Source organism: Ammodytes marinus, assembly GCF_949987685.1.
Source record: "Ammodytes marinus genome assembly, chromosome: 6".
Lineage (NCBI taxonomy): Eukaryota > Metazoa > Chordata > Actinopteri > Uranoscopiformes > Ammodytidae > Ammodytes > Ammodytes marinus.
The window spans coordinates 32936487-32950500 of record NC_137235.1 but is presented as its reverse complement, the minus strand read 5'-3'; the positions used below and the strand labels follow the sequence as shown (position 1 = coordinate 32950500).

At 42.3% G+C, this 14014-nt stretch overlaps 1 protein-coding gene across 2 annotated transcripts in view; it reads left to right on the top strand.

The window, feature by feature from the left end:
* Positions 1-3949: 3949 nt before the first annotated feature.
* Positions 3950-14014, top strand: part of mxi1 (max interactor 1, dimerization protein) — a gene marked incomplete at its 5' end in the record, with an annotated part of 44009 nt that continues 33944 nt past the window's right edge. The window contains 3 exons of one of the 2 annotated variants that reach the window (XM_080030059.1): positions 3950-4178; positions 6777-6879; positions 12322-12351. In XM_080030059.1, the coding sequence (XP_079886185.1) occupies positions 3950-4178; positions 6777-6879; positions 12322-12351 (362 nt within the window). Of the gene's footprint in view, positions 4179-6004; positions 6494-6776; positions 6880-12321; positions 12352-14014 lie in introns of those variants that run through there. The other variant, XM_080030060.1, reaches the window with a different exon arrangement.

Below are 14014 nucleotides of genomic sequence, written 5' to 3'. Positions count from 1 at the left end.
AGAGGGTGATTTAGGGTAGTGGTGCCCTGCAGCTGGCACTCACATGATGTCACAGTTTAGAATGTCACATTTTAAGCATGTGGTCTTGTTTTGTTTATTTGAGTTTAGATTTTTATTTATTTTTTAACCTGTGATTCGTTTACAATTACAGGTTGATACTTTTACTCATTTACCTTGTGGAAACAGCATCTAATCTAAACGGCTGACTGTGTGAATGGAAAGCAGAAGGGTGCTTGAGGTGTTTTTGAAAGCTAAACAGACAGGAACACAAGGCTGTAAATAAAAGGTCAGCAGTATGAATGGCCACTCTTCAAATCTCTACGGACAAAGGTTTCACTCAGGTCGTCTGGGCATGTTCCGATGATTGGATGAAACTCTCTCTCTATCACTCTATTCCTTTCACCCTTTTTTTCACCTCTTCATATCACTCCAGTCCCAATTTCTCTGTCTCCCCAAGTGCGTAGGAGCTGGTGGTGGACGTTCTCTTATTACCCCATGAACACCATCAGCCCAAGTGCTCCCCAGACAATGATGTAAATCGGCGGCATTTGCGAAAATGTCAGTGAGTTTTCCTGGTGGAAGTTATAACGGGCGAGAAGGAGCCATTTAAAGCCCAGGGTTTTTATTGGATCAATGTGTCTACCGCAGCGACGTTTGCCACCTTCAGAAGATTTGAGAGTCTCATTTTGTGGGAGGAAGTCTTACAATATATCCTCAATCCACAGACTGAATAGATGATGTTGACTCAGGGATGATGTAGATTGGCTATACTGCAAAACAAACTTTAAAAATGTCTCCCAGGCGAATTGAGGTTAGAACAGTGTTCACTGTGCCCCAATGTGTATTATTTTTTATTTTTAGGAAAACAAAAGGCCTAGTTGCTGATGATAAATCCTGGGCTTAAAAGAATACTTCACCCATATGGAACCGGCGTTCTATAATTATAAAATCGCTATTATAATATAATGAATGAGGTTTTCTTCCCTCAGTCTTCCCTTGGCCCAGCTGTCCTGTTAAACCTAACCCTACATTTTACCATGTGTGATGTCATGCATGGGAAAATGTAAGGTTAGATAGTGAGACCATAAAACGCTCTTGAACCGATTTCTAAAATTGTTTGCACATTTATTCTACATAGGATCAATACACCTTCATATTTCCACCAGTGAAGTAGGTCTTTAAGTTGATGTCAGCATCATTGTCAGCCGCAATGTCAGCTGTGCTGCGATTCATTTAAACTGTCAATATGATACTCAACTGAAAAAAACACACTTTAATCTTCACATGTTGCAAAAACATGTTTTGTTTGACTGTATTTACCAAGTAAAAAGATGAAGAAAACAACCATGCTAGCTGCTCTAAGAGGCTGAACTATAAGGCAAATAACTTGAGCTAAATGCTAACGTCGCCGTGCCAACGTGCTCACAATCCCAAGCATGCTGATGTTTAGCAGGTAAAATGCTTGCCATATCCTCCGCCTTCATTTTCAATTTGCACTGAACCCAATGTCCTTAGTTTTGCATCACCAGAAGTATTGGGGGAATAATGGCCATTTTGAATGGATGATGTTACAAGATTGCACAAAATGGCATGTCAATCAATTCAGTAGTTGTAGCCTAGATGTTGGACTAAGTGTAGGATCAACCCGTCCTACATTGCCATCCCTATGACACATGAAGCAAATGGCATACAGTATATTCCCTGGTTTCATCTTATTCAATGTGAGGATTCACTGATTATATGTTTAATATCATTTTAACGTGAACACTTTTGGGTGTTATGACAATAAGTCAGACTAAGCAATCATTTGAAAACATCACCTTATGGCCAGGGCTGCTTTTACCTGCCATTAGGCCCTGGGGCTTCAGCCCAGGTAAGCCTGTGCATTAAGGCGGCCCTGCTTATGGCTGTGGGAACTTGTGATGGGCAATTCCAATTCCAATTCAAAATGATCAAAAGGTTAAAAGTTCATTAAATGGGGCCCTTTCTTTTTTCTCAGATGATGAAATCATTTTACAGTTAATGGACGATCCTTGTTACAGCATTTCATTTCCATTAGGGTTACATTAGCATTTCTTTAGCCCCGTTTAGCTGCCTTCCCTCCTTCAACACACACATGAGCTGGTGCTTGTTGTGGTGTGCCCCCTAGGCTCAGAGAAGATGGGTTTGTCTTAATAAAAATGTTTGAGCTCCTGTAATTGGAATGATAGCGTGAAGAGGAATGCTTTGACCTGTGTGTGTGTGTGTGTGTGTGTGTGTAGGAGGGGGAGGTCACAAACAATGTGTCTGTAGGACATCCATTCCTTGCAGCTATTGTCTCTCTTTGGTCTTTACCTCCATAGTGTGACCAGTATTCCCTACTGGGACACATGACTCTGTCCTGCTTTTCTTCAATCCTCTTTTCTCCCTCCCAGCAGCACATGAGCTGACTGCTCCAACAGTGGCTTATACAACCAGTTTGGCTTGTTGTGACCCCCTGGGACCTTTAACTGTGAAAATACTATGATCAAGCCCTGGCAATTTATCATTGGACTTTTAATCTCTGCTGTCGCATCTATACTGCCTGTGTATTGAGGGGATGTTCCCCTGCAGCTATGCATTGCAGGGGGCAAATGTAACCTAAAAAAGCACAGCCTACAAAGCTGAACCCAGTAACCTAATAATGTGGAAGCTGGCCTTAAATCCTAAAGAGGATGTGGCCGAGTCCTTCTCAAAGTCCACTAGCTTGGTGGCACCTTCCTAACTCCAAACAGGGTTCCCCTCTCAAATGGGTTTCCTTCCTCTCCAGCTATACCCCTCACTGTGGGGGGAGAGATGGGGCAGGGGGGGGGGGCCTTCAGAGATTCCCCTGTGCGTTGGACTTGAAAGTTTCTGTCTCTGTGAACTTAACATCAAACGGTCCTGGGCTGCTGCTGGCTCTTTGAAGTGGCAGAGGCCTCTGCCTCGACATGTTCCGGTTCAAAAACGGACTGTGCCGCAGTGCAAAAACAGCTCAGCTAAAGGTCTCTGTCTGAGAATGCACAAGATCAAGGCTAAGGACTTATCTCTCTGTTACCATTCCTGTCACATAATGAAGGATCTGTAGACTCACTTTAGTGTCATCGTTTTTTGCAGGTCCCCTCACACGCCTCTCTTCTGGGCTTGGAATTGGGTTTTGTAGAAAAAGCAATCTCGGGCTTGATGTCTATGAGCCTTAAAATGTCAAAGAATTACTGTACTACTGCAACAACGTATAGCCTACCTTACTGTCTTTTCTGCTGCAATAACATCTACATTATTACATCTGCACTGGTGTTGGTGGCTTCACCGCAGAATGTTAGTTCTAGTTTTTCCACTTCTTAAGGCTCCTTAAATACCATGTCTAAAGTAGCCTACAATATCAATAAAACATCCAGGATTTATATTATTTAAATTGATCATATTTAGTATTTTTTTTCATTTTAACTTTCCAACTTATGAGCACAGTGAGAATGACTCGTTTATAATAATAATAATAATAATAATAATAATAATAATAATAATAATAATAATAATAATGATAATAATGATAATACTATATTCTGCTATAACTCTATTGCCATTGCGTATTCTGTTATTCTGATAAAACTTAGATTGTATATTTTATAACCATACACTACATTTCGTTATAATTCGTTTGACTTTTATTCCATATAGATAGCCTACAACAGAAAAGTGTGAGAGACGGGCACAAGGACCATGCAGACTCCTCAAACAGACTAGGGGGCCGGGCTCTGGTTTTCCCATGCACCACCATCTACTGACATTGGCCACTGCTCCACATTAAACACCCCGCATTCATAAAATAACAGAAAAAAAAGAAAGAGGAACCATCTGACAAGAGCAGCATCCACTGCCTCGCTGTTTACTGCTGCTCAGTGCCGTCGCCAGAACACAGAACGCCAAACTAACTTCAGAGGCATTACAAAAAATGGCCAAAAGTGAGGCGCAAAGGAGAAGTCTGAAGAGTGAGGAGTTCTTCTTTGATTCCGAGGCGTCTCTCTTGGATCAGCAGGATTTCGAGATGTCTAGTTGCGCCTTCAATGACGTCTTCAACTCCAAAGACTCCCACATGGAGCAGATCAACACTTTTCTGACGAACGTGCAAGTTTTGCTGGAGGCTGCGAGGTTTCTGGAGAGCGCCGAGAGAAAGGACGGAAGTGAGTTGATTTGTTGCTGCTGCGTTTGATCCTGTTTTTTTTTTCATTTGCCTCTGAATTTCAGGAAAACAATTGACTTCATTGTCAACAGACTCAGACAACAAAGAGCTGAGTTCATTCAACTAAGCCCCACTGCCTTGCCCATGAGTCCTGCCCGTGCCTGCTCCAGACTAATATGGGTGATTGCTCTCATTGCGATTATAAAGGGGGTGCATAAACATAGATGCTCATAATTATTGTATGGACTATCTTACTGTGTTATAGTGCATCCTGGGTACAGTGCATTGCCTTGCGTCTGCACAAGTCTTGCAACTAGGAATCTGTGATTTGTTTTTCGCACATTACAGCACAGTTAAAGCAGAATGACATAATGATGGTGTGCGTGGGTGCGCATGCTGACCACCAGCCCGGTGTAATAAATCTGACCACATTGCAGAGAACCTCAAACTCAGTTGAGGATGATGTCATGGTGCCCCCGCAGACTCGATCGAAAAAAACCTCTAGGCCTAACTTTAGATAAAACGCAAAGGGCACGACACAGAATGCTGAATCGGACATTCATAAAATAGAGCAATGTCTGGTCTGCTGTTTTGATTGTGTATAATAGCATATGTTTTAGCCTGAATACTTGGCCAACTCGATGTAGGGATGCTTGCAGTTGGTATAGCCTCTCAATTTACAGTTAGACCTACATAGGCCTACAATTGTATTAATTTTTGAATAAATGCAAAAATTAAAAACTATTTTTTTTTCAAAAAACAATTATTGGTGATGTAAGCTGGTCGGTTCTTCTTGAAAACACTGGAAAAAGAGCTGTTTTTCTATCGCTTCCGCGTGCGTCTTTCCGCGCAGCACTGTTTTGTGCAGAAAGGCCGAGCTTGTGGGCTGACGTGCGTTGCAAAAGTCATTTGAATGATATCACCTAATAAAGGCGAATGTAACGTGGGAACATTTGCAGCAGCGGCTCGACTCTTCTCTTCTCTTGATTGTTTGCTTCCTGCTATTTGTGGGCGTGTCGCACTGGCTTCCACATGGCGCGAAGCTCCTCTGCGGTTGGTCAGAGTCGAGCTCAACCCTCGACGCCTGTCAAATCCATACGCCAATCAAACGGCCGGTCGGTAGCTACGTCATGTGTTGCTGGGCCTGGCTTCAGCAGGCAAGTACAAGCCCACAGCCCTGGTGAACTATGGGATATGTAGGACTCTGTTTCACATGCAGAAAGAAGGGAATGACTGAGGGGAATACGTGACCAACAATGAGTGTTTATGTTTAGTCAGGAACACTTGTGGTCGATCCGTTAGTGATTTGATGGCAGATAGTAGGCCTAGTTAACTTTGTCCGTCTTTGCCTACAGTAGCCTAGGCTATGCCTATGCCAAGGATAGCCTACTACTGTGATGTAGTAATAATTAATATTTCATTAGCCTATATATTCCAACAAGCTTTCTCCTCATTTAAATCAGCAGCAATGTTGTCATAAACTTTGTAAGAATAATAATCGCCACATTATCTTTAGATCATTTGTACTGATTTGTACAGTAGGCTACTGTAGCACTGTCCCACATAAACTGAACATGATGGCCTTTAGGCTACATTAAAATCAAAAACTAATTATGGACGATGACAAGATAAACCGCAGCAGAGGTATGCTAAATTATGAGAACAATTATATAATATGGTGAAATTGTGCATGTTTGACTGTTTTATAAAAATGGTCCGAAATACTCTGTTTCCCGAAATGCACCGCGCGCGGACCTGCCTCTCCTCCGCTGGGTTACCGCCTCTCAGCTGTGCAGCTAGGTAAACAAACAGGAGGGGAGAGGAAACTGGCAGCAGCGGGCACTTTGCTGGCTCCGGGCTCCCTCGGAGATATTTTATATTGTTTATATCTCGTTTTGTAAACATTGAATACCGTGTTTCCTACGAACTTTTAGTACTTTGATACACTGGTTTTCACATTTTCTAAAAAGCGAAACCTGGCAAGGATTGACTGTAGCTCGCCAGCTCGGAAACACAGTTTTTTTTCTCTCCTTCTCCTTTCGACACAGGCTGCCGATAAACCAGCGAAGACACTCAACAAGATAATAACACGACGAGTTTTTTTAAAAGTACATTTCAGTGTAGATTTAGCTGATGCACTGTCTTCCTTATATTTAAAAAGAGACTCGTCGTAATTGCTGTTAACCTTAGGGGAAACTGTGAGAGCGTAGCTAACGTCAACGGGCAGCCAGCCTCAGGGAAGAATGACGGCTGTTCAGCTAATCAATATCCAACGGTTATTGGAAGCTGCGGATTATCTAGAAAGGAGAGACAGAGGTAAAAAAAAATTACGCGTTCAAATGTGTGTGAAGCTGGGAAAATAAGTGACAGTGACTGCTCTGTTGACTGATTTGTAATATAGCAAACACTATGGATGTGTTGTCAGACATTTTTTTTTAATATCCTCGATCAGGATCACAAACGTGTCATCTGTAGGCTATGTTCAACCTAAAGGGAATGTGTGGTGTACAGTTAAGGAGAGAAAAAGTGTCTTAACTCGCTCGTGTTGAACTGATAACTAACCTAGCCTACATTTGATTTCTCTTTCTCTATCCAACAGAGTGTGAACACGGATATGCTTCGACATTTCCGTCGAACCAGGACACGAACTACCAGAGGCAAAGAAAATTCCGAAATAAGAAGTTTAGCAGTAACCACAACAGGTAAGAAGGACCGCTGGTAACTTCTTCCTTGTGGCTGTACTGATGTTGACACCGCATATAGCCTACATTTGCTTTTGCTGACAGATGTTTGTAATATAAACTGTCCTTTTAACATGTGATGCATTGTGTTGGTGAGTGTTGCGGGACATGTGATTGCACACCCGCTGCCACGGCTTTATTGAAACGTTTGGTAAACAACACGCGAGCTGTCAGCGTTTTCGAGGTCCGGAAAACACACTTTCCTCGTAAAAAAAACAATAGGTTTGATAGTATTTGACGAAGTTGCAGAACGGTGTTCGATAGGGACACATATGACCGTCCACAGCGCTGTTTAGTTGGCTTTGGGGGGTTGAGGGAAGCTCCAAAGGCTCTGCTGGTTTTTTTTCATCAGCTGTTTGTCAAACAAACTGCAGTGGCAGAGGGTTAGGGATCGTGGCGAAAGTGACGGTGTCGAAACGAAAAATGTCATTCGTAACGTTGTGCATACCCCTCAGCCCTAGTTAAATCAACCCCCATAGGGTTGTATCTTATTTAAAACTGAGTTATTCTTTCAGTATCTGTGCGAGTCCTGCAAAAAATGTCTCCATGCTAAAAGGTATTCTACACTTTGTGAGAGGTGTGTAGTTTTGTCTTTGGCCCTAAGGTGGAAAAGGCTGCTATTTATGGCCAGTGTTGTTTGCAGACATCCAAAGGTGAAAGCGTGGATCCTTCTTCAGGACTGAGGATGTTTATTGTAGAGAGTTATTCACTGTTTTACCGGTTTATAAACGCTGTCCTAGAAAGAAAAGCATGTGTGTACACCACATGTCTTCTCTGCTTATGTTGGCAGCATCAAGAACACACAACACACATACACACACAGCAAGATATATGTGTATGGAACAAATGTTTAATAGTTTATCCTATTGTGTAGCTGGATGCAATGCTGTGTTACACCATTATCCTACGATTAAGGCTATTTGTTGTTAAGCACAGTGCTTTCACCATTGATAGGAACCTGCATTAGTAGGAGAAGCAGCGAAGGGTCTCCAAAGTTAAGACCCATTGGAATTGTGTTTTTTCTCAGTGTTTAGGCTGCTTACATTAATCTGTGCATTGACAGCGATGCATCCAAAGCAAGCCATTCTCTCTCCCTCTGTCTCACTCTCTCTCTCTCTCTCTAAGCCGTTTAATATTAATGTAAGAGCGGGCCACAAACAGGAACTGCGCATTACTCATCAAGAGCGCTGCCTACTTCTGCATGGCAACAGTCATGATCAGATATAGGTCTGAAGCCGTATTCATAAAGCTTCATAAGAGTCGGTCCTGATAGGGAAATACCTTTTTGTTATTACGTAGAATAATGACGTTTTCGATACGACGTCCTCCTCAATGTCAAATGAGCTCAAGCTTTTCAAGAAACCTCTCGACTCTTAATGCAACTCACAACTCGTAAGGAGTGAGAGGTCGCACTGCTACCAAGATCTCCGTTAAAGAGAAAATGTCACAGAGAATATTGCTGTTTTGTCCTGCTCTCTACAGAGATACATGTTCACAAGTGGCTCAGTGAGGTAACACCATTAAGCATTTAACACCGTTTATACGCCTCGTTGTGATCTACTTTATTTAATTCCCACTGGAATTGCACACCCCTTGCCAACCAACAAAACAAAACAGCATTATTATTATTTTTGTCTATCCCCAATGTTGTCAGGGTGAGGTCACTGATGAGGCACACATCTGCATCATTAGGGACCTACTTTTATTCAACACTTCCATTCATGGCCCGCAGGCACACATTAGACACCTTGTTAATTACAGCTGTGAGCCACTTTCAACACCACCACGCAATGTCATTGCACGTTTTACAGTGTCCACTGAAGAGGGCAGACAGGCATGTTAAACTGAGTATGGAAATCCAGATTATTATTAGAATAACTGTAACAGTCCCTGACACAGTTTGCTGGCCCTAGCCCGCTCCAGCTGTATACCTTCGCCGTGGCGTGTTAAGGCTTAAAGTGATGGACTTATCTGACTGTCCTCGCCTGCCTACCATTTATAGCTGTGGTGCTTTATCTCCTTGACCCACTCTGTGTGTGCGTATACATTAACACACATTTGCAAAGCCTGCAGAAGGAACTGTGCCTGCGTCGAGCCGGTTTAGTATATGCATTGCATTGTTGTTGAGCTGCAGACAGGCAGATATCTGATTCAGGAGACAGGGGAAAGGGCCTTGTGATGATTAAAGCAAGCTGACTTAGATCAATCTCTCTGAATGAGAGGCCATTCTAAAATCTATTGTGTGTGTCTGTTTGTTCCTTGATAGGGGGCTTGAACAAGGGCTGACCACAGGGCCCTTTTCATTTTCATAGTAATAGATGTGGAAGTGACATCAGCATTGCCCTTAAATGGACTTACTATTCTTAAGTTATTTTGCCATGGGAAAATAAATACATTTCTTTTCCATTGGGCCTATTATCTCCAGCATTTCAAACTTTAAGGGTTTTTACCTCCCATCATTGCTATCTTTAATAGGGCCCGACCGATTTATCGGCCGGCCGATTATTGCATATTTCGGAATTATCGGCATCGTCCGTTTTTTTTATTTTTTTTAAGCAATCATGTGTGAAATGTATTGCTGCCCTGGAGGTAGCCTAAATGAATAGCATTAATGCTATAGCCTATTTACAGCAGCAGCAGGTGTGTTGTAATACATTACATTAATTTACACTTGACAGTTCCCCCTGCAACCAATAGAGGCATTGGTCATCACTTGACAGGTAATAATAAAAATAATTGATAGAATTTATATGGTGCTTTTTTGGAGGTCATTCAAAGACACTTTACATCATAGAGAATCATACATGTAGAAAAAGAAAACAAAATACAGAAAAAAATTAAATAAGGTTTGAAGTGGAGTCAGGTGTCATTATGCTTCCTTAAAGAGGTGAGTTTTGAGTTGACTTTTGAATAAGTTTATTGAGTGTGAGATGCTGATGTTTGGGGGGAGGGAGTTCCAGAGGGTTGGGTGCAGTAAGATAAAATGCATAATGTCTGAATTTAGACATATTTGTTACACTTTATTTTTTTTAGACAATGCGTATTGCAATAAAGAAAAAGTTCCTGTACATATTTTCAACAGTAAAAGGTATATATATTTTTAAGGGTTCAAAAAAGTTAATTTTTTCAATATATATTTTGGGGATTTTTTTTTTTTTAATCGGCCGATTTAATCGTAATCGTAATTTTTCTCTGAAAATAATCGGGATCGACATTGGCACTCCAAAATCAATATAGGTCGGGCCCTAATCTTTAATAACACTCTGATCTTTGGTTTCCTGCAGTCCATTTCAAGATGAAGCTATCCTTGTGCAAAACACTTCCTACATCATCTGATGTGGGCACAGTTGTAATAGTCCCCCAAAATACATCTTTCAATTATATTTAAGGTGCACTAGTATCTATGCAGTTTAGGGGAGGGGGATTTTGTTAAAAAATTAGCGGAGCCTGCAGTTAGTTTACAAAACATATATTCTCAATATTGAATAATTACACTATCATAAGTCAAACAAATTATTTTGAGGAACCTGGAACTAAATGTAAGACTAGAATAATTTTTTTAAACAAAAACTATGGGTCCTGCTGCTTTAAACAACCACAGTGAAACAGTAACTTTTAAGGAAGCTTTCTGAGTGCTCCAAGGATCCAATTTTCCTGTGAGGAAAGTGTGTTTATTAATGTATGAGAATGTACCTTAGACACTGTTTACTTCTCTGACACAGTGACAGTTACATAGTGCACCTTTAAAAGAGTGATAGTCAGCCAAACTGTCATATTTACACACTATACAGCGAACCCGATTGTGGTGAAATGCTCAGAGTTTGGGAAAGGATTACAGATCGGGGATGAGGGTTTCTAAGCAGCACGGTTGGGCACTGCGCCATTACGTAGTTATTGCGTACATAAAAGCCTGCATTGAACACCTTTTCCCTACAACAATTTTGTCTTTTTTTTTTTTTACAAGATGCCATCTACTGTATAAGGGCAGTACGTGGAGGAACAGAAGAAATCAAGCTGGTTTTACATTTATCAGTTTTGTGTATTTTTGATTTCTGTGTGACTAGTCGGCTGATGCAGAGAGCACACACAGCCATGCATGACTAGCACAGGGTTGTAGAATATGTAAGTTGAAGCCTGTCAAGACCATGCACGTGTGAGCACTTAAGGCTCTCTCTCAGGTTTGGAGGAAATTGCCCAGGCCAGCTTACATGCTACGCTGTGATATCAAATACTCAAACCTGTCCATAGAACCTTGTCATGTTAAATCAAATGCACTGCCACAGTTGACCCAACTACATGAACAGTAATGGATTCAAATAGGAACATATGGTTCTTTTAATTGGTGTAAATAATTCAACTTGGGGGGAAAGAACATGTCAGCCTTGGACAGTGGTGAGGCCCTCTGTTCTTAACCCCCTCCCTCTCTACCTTCTTCCTCCACACATTTTGATCTCCAACTTTTCCATATTTCCTTCTTCCGTCTTAATGAAAGAGATTGCTGGTTTTGTGAGCTGAGCTCAGTTATTGAAAGAAAGAGGAAACAGACGAGGAGAGCATATTGCAGTATTGATACGCTACAATTGAGAGAAGTGCTGTTGTGTACATGACTCAGGAGAGGTTGAGGGTTGAGTGTCCATCATCAGCTCCCCCCCCCCCTTCTCAGGCAAGCAGTGTGTGTGTGAGTGCAGTTTGGGTGGACGGGAACTTGGCCATTTATGCCTAGGGAGGAGGGCTTGTCTCCCTTCAGTATGTTGCCACACAAAGAGACTCTCAAGAACCAGCTGATTCACTTTACATTATTAACAGAGGACTGAACACTGACTGCTGCGTGTGCGTGTGCGTGTGCGTGTGTGTGTGTGTGTGTGTGTGTGTGTGTGTGTGTGTGTGTGTGTGTGTGTGTGTGTGTGTGTGTGTGTGTGTGTGTGTGTGTGTGTGTGTGTGTGTGTGTGTGTGTGTGTGTGTGTGTGTGCAAATGCTTTAGTGAGTATAAGTGGCTGATGCAGTGTCACACACACACACACACACACACACACACATATCCTCCCAGCTTTGCTGTACATTATTGAGGGAGAGGCTGCTGTGTGATGCCACAGTAAATGCCCGGCTGTCACCATGATGTTTGTTGATGTAAAGGCTCCAGTGCACAGGGCCTGGAGTTGGTCTCTTTTGGGACTAATTAATACAATTATAAATACATTTTTTCGCCAGGGTTATTATTCACTGTGCTTCTCTCGGCCCCTGTTTGTCTATCTCATATTAGTTATTTACTTTATTATTGCTTTAATATTATTTCCGTGAACATAATGCATTGCCTTTTCAGGAGGTATGTGCTTTGCTCCGTAAGCATGCATACTGTCTACTTTGGCTCTTCATTTGACATCCTTTTGTTTTCTGTCTTTGCAGGTCCACACATAATGAGCTGGAGAAGAATAGGTGAGTCGGCATTCGCTTTTTCAAAAAAATTTCCCCCTTAAATCACAGGGCACAGCCTGCAAGCACACGCACACCCTGCCATGTGAACAAGTCCATCATGTTCCACTCTTAATGGAGCCTTTTCTTCAAGTAAGCAACAGGTCCTTAAAGCCAAAAGTTAAGTGTGCTCAGTTCAGGACATTCCCTTCCCTCTTTTCATCTCCCTTGTTTCCCCCTCTCGTGCGAACACCCTTAACCCCCTTTTAATAGTTATGTAAAAGTTTGCTTTCCAGGCTAAGGGGTTTTGAGTTACACGGGCAAGGCAAGAGTCCATGCAGGCAGGGCACAGTCAAAAGTTCAGCGCTTGTTGTGACACAAACAATGTTTTTTGATCGGTATGTGTAGTAGTACATCCTACTGCTTTCCAGCTGGAACATAGTTCTATAATGAGTGCATTCAGGATAGTATCTCCAGTGGGAGAAATGTGGGGTATTGGAGGGACTTTGGCTGGTGGTGGTTTACCGCACGCTTTTCTTAAGAGAAGCCAAACACTGGTTTCTTAGAAGCCCTTATCAGATGGAGTTCACCACCCACATAGGGTGCCCTGCCCGCTGTTTATGCTCCGTGACTTTGCAGGCTCCAAGAGTCGAGCTGTAAAGGGGTTTCTCAGACACCGTAAATAAGAATGGCTAGACTTCCAGGATTTATGGAAAATGGAAGAGAAAAGAAAAGCTTGCCTTCCATTTCATTATCTTGTGACGGTGTGTCTGTACAGTGAAAGGCTGGGGGGGGAGGCTGTATCCATTCAGTGTAATTACATATCACCTCGGCCTGTTTTTTTCTCGCGCTCCTCTCCCTGGCAGCCTCTTCTCAAAGGATGGGAACATTGGAAGGAGAAGCGTCCAGTGGAGTTAAATATAGACCAGAGTTGATGTGTCATCTCGGTGCTCTCATACGCGATGCCACACGAAGGCTGGACGGTCGGCTTGATCGGCCTCGGCAGATTGCGGCACCCATGCGGGGCTGCATTTTTTCCTCTGTTCCACCCACACAGATACAGTGCGTTTCAGAACAAGTTGTTTGTTCCTACAACACAGTATGAAGGCTGTTTTTTTTTGTGTGACTCCCTCCACATTCTTGCAGCCAGCCACTTGGTAGTGTGGCCATTTATGGTGGACCATAGTCATACTCATCTGCTCATCACATTTGACTAATAGAAATGGATGACAGAGCGAGGGGATCAGTTCTGACTTGCTTTAGTACCAATTTATGGTTAATGCATTGAATCAAGTGAAATGGAACTTCATGCATAAATAATTTATAATCAAAAAGGATACTACAAAGGTGATTGACCCACTCATCTGACAGCTTAAGTTTTAACCACTGTGTTTTTTTAAATGATTGTTATTCCCGTCATAACTTGAGCACAGCATCCTCTGCCTCCCCCTCTTCCTGGCTCTACCCTGCCTGTTGGTGCAGACTCAGGGAGAGAGTTGAGAGAGTGGAGCAGTGTGTGCTAGGATCAGGCCGTCCTGTCCCACACCAAAACACAGATACTGACACCGTTTTCTCCCCCAACTCTCGGCTTGATTTTCAGCTGAGGATAGTGAACGTGATGTTCTTGCCTTGTAGTTGACCAGTACAAGGCTAATTCCACTATCCATTAGCAAAGAAAGAGGTTAGA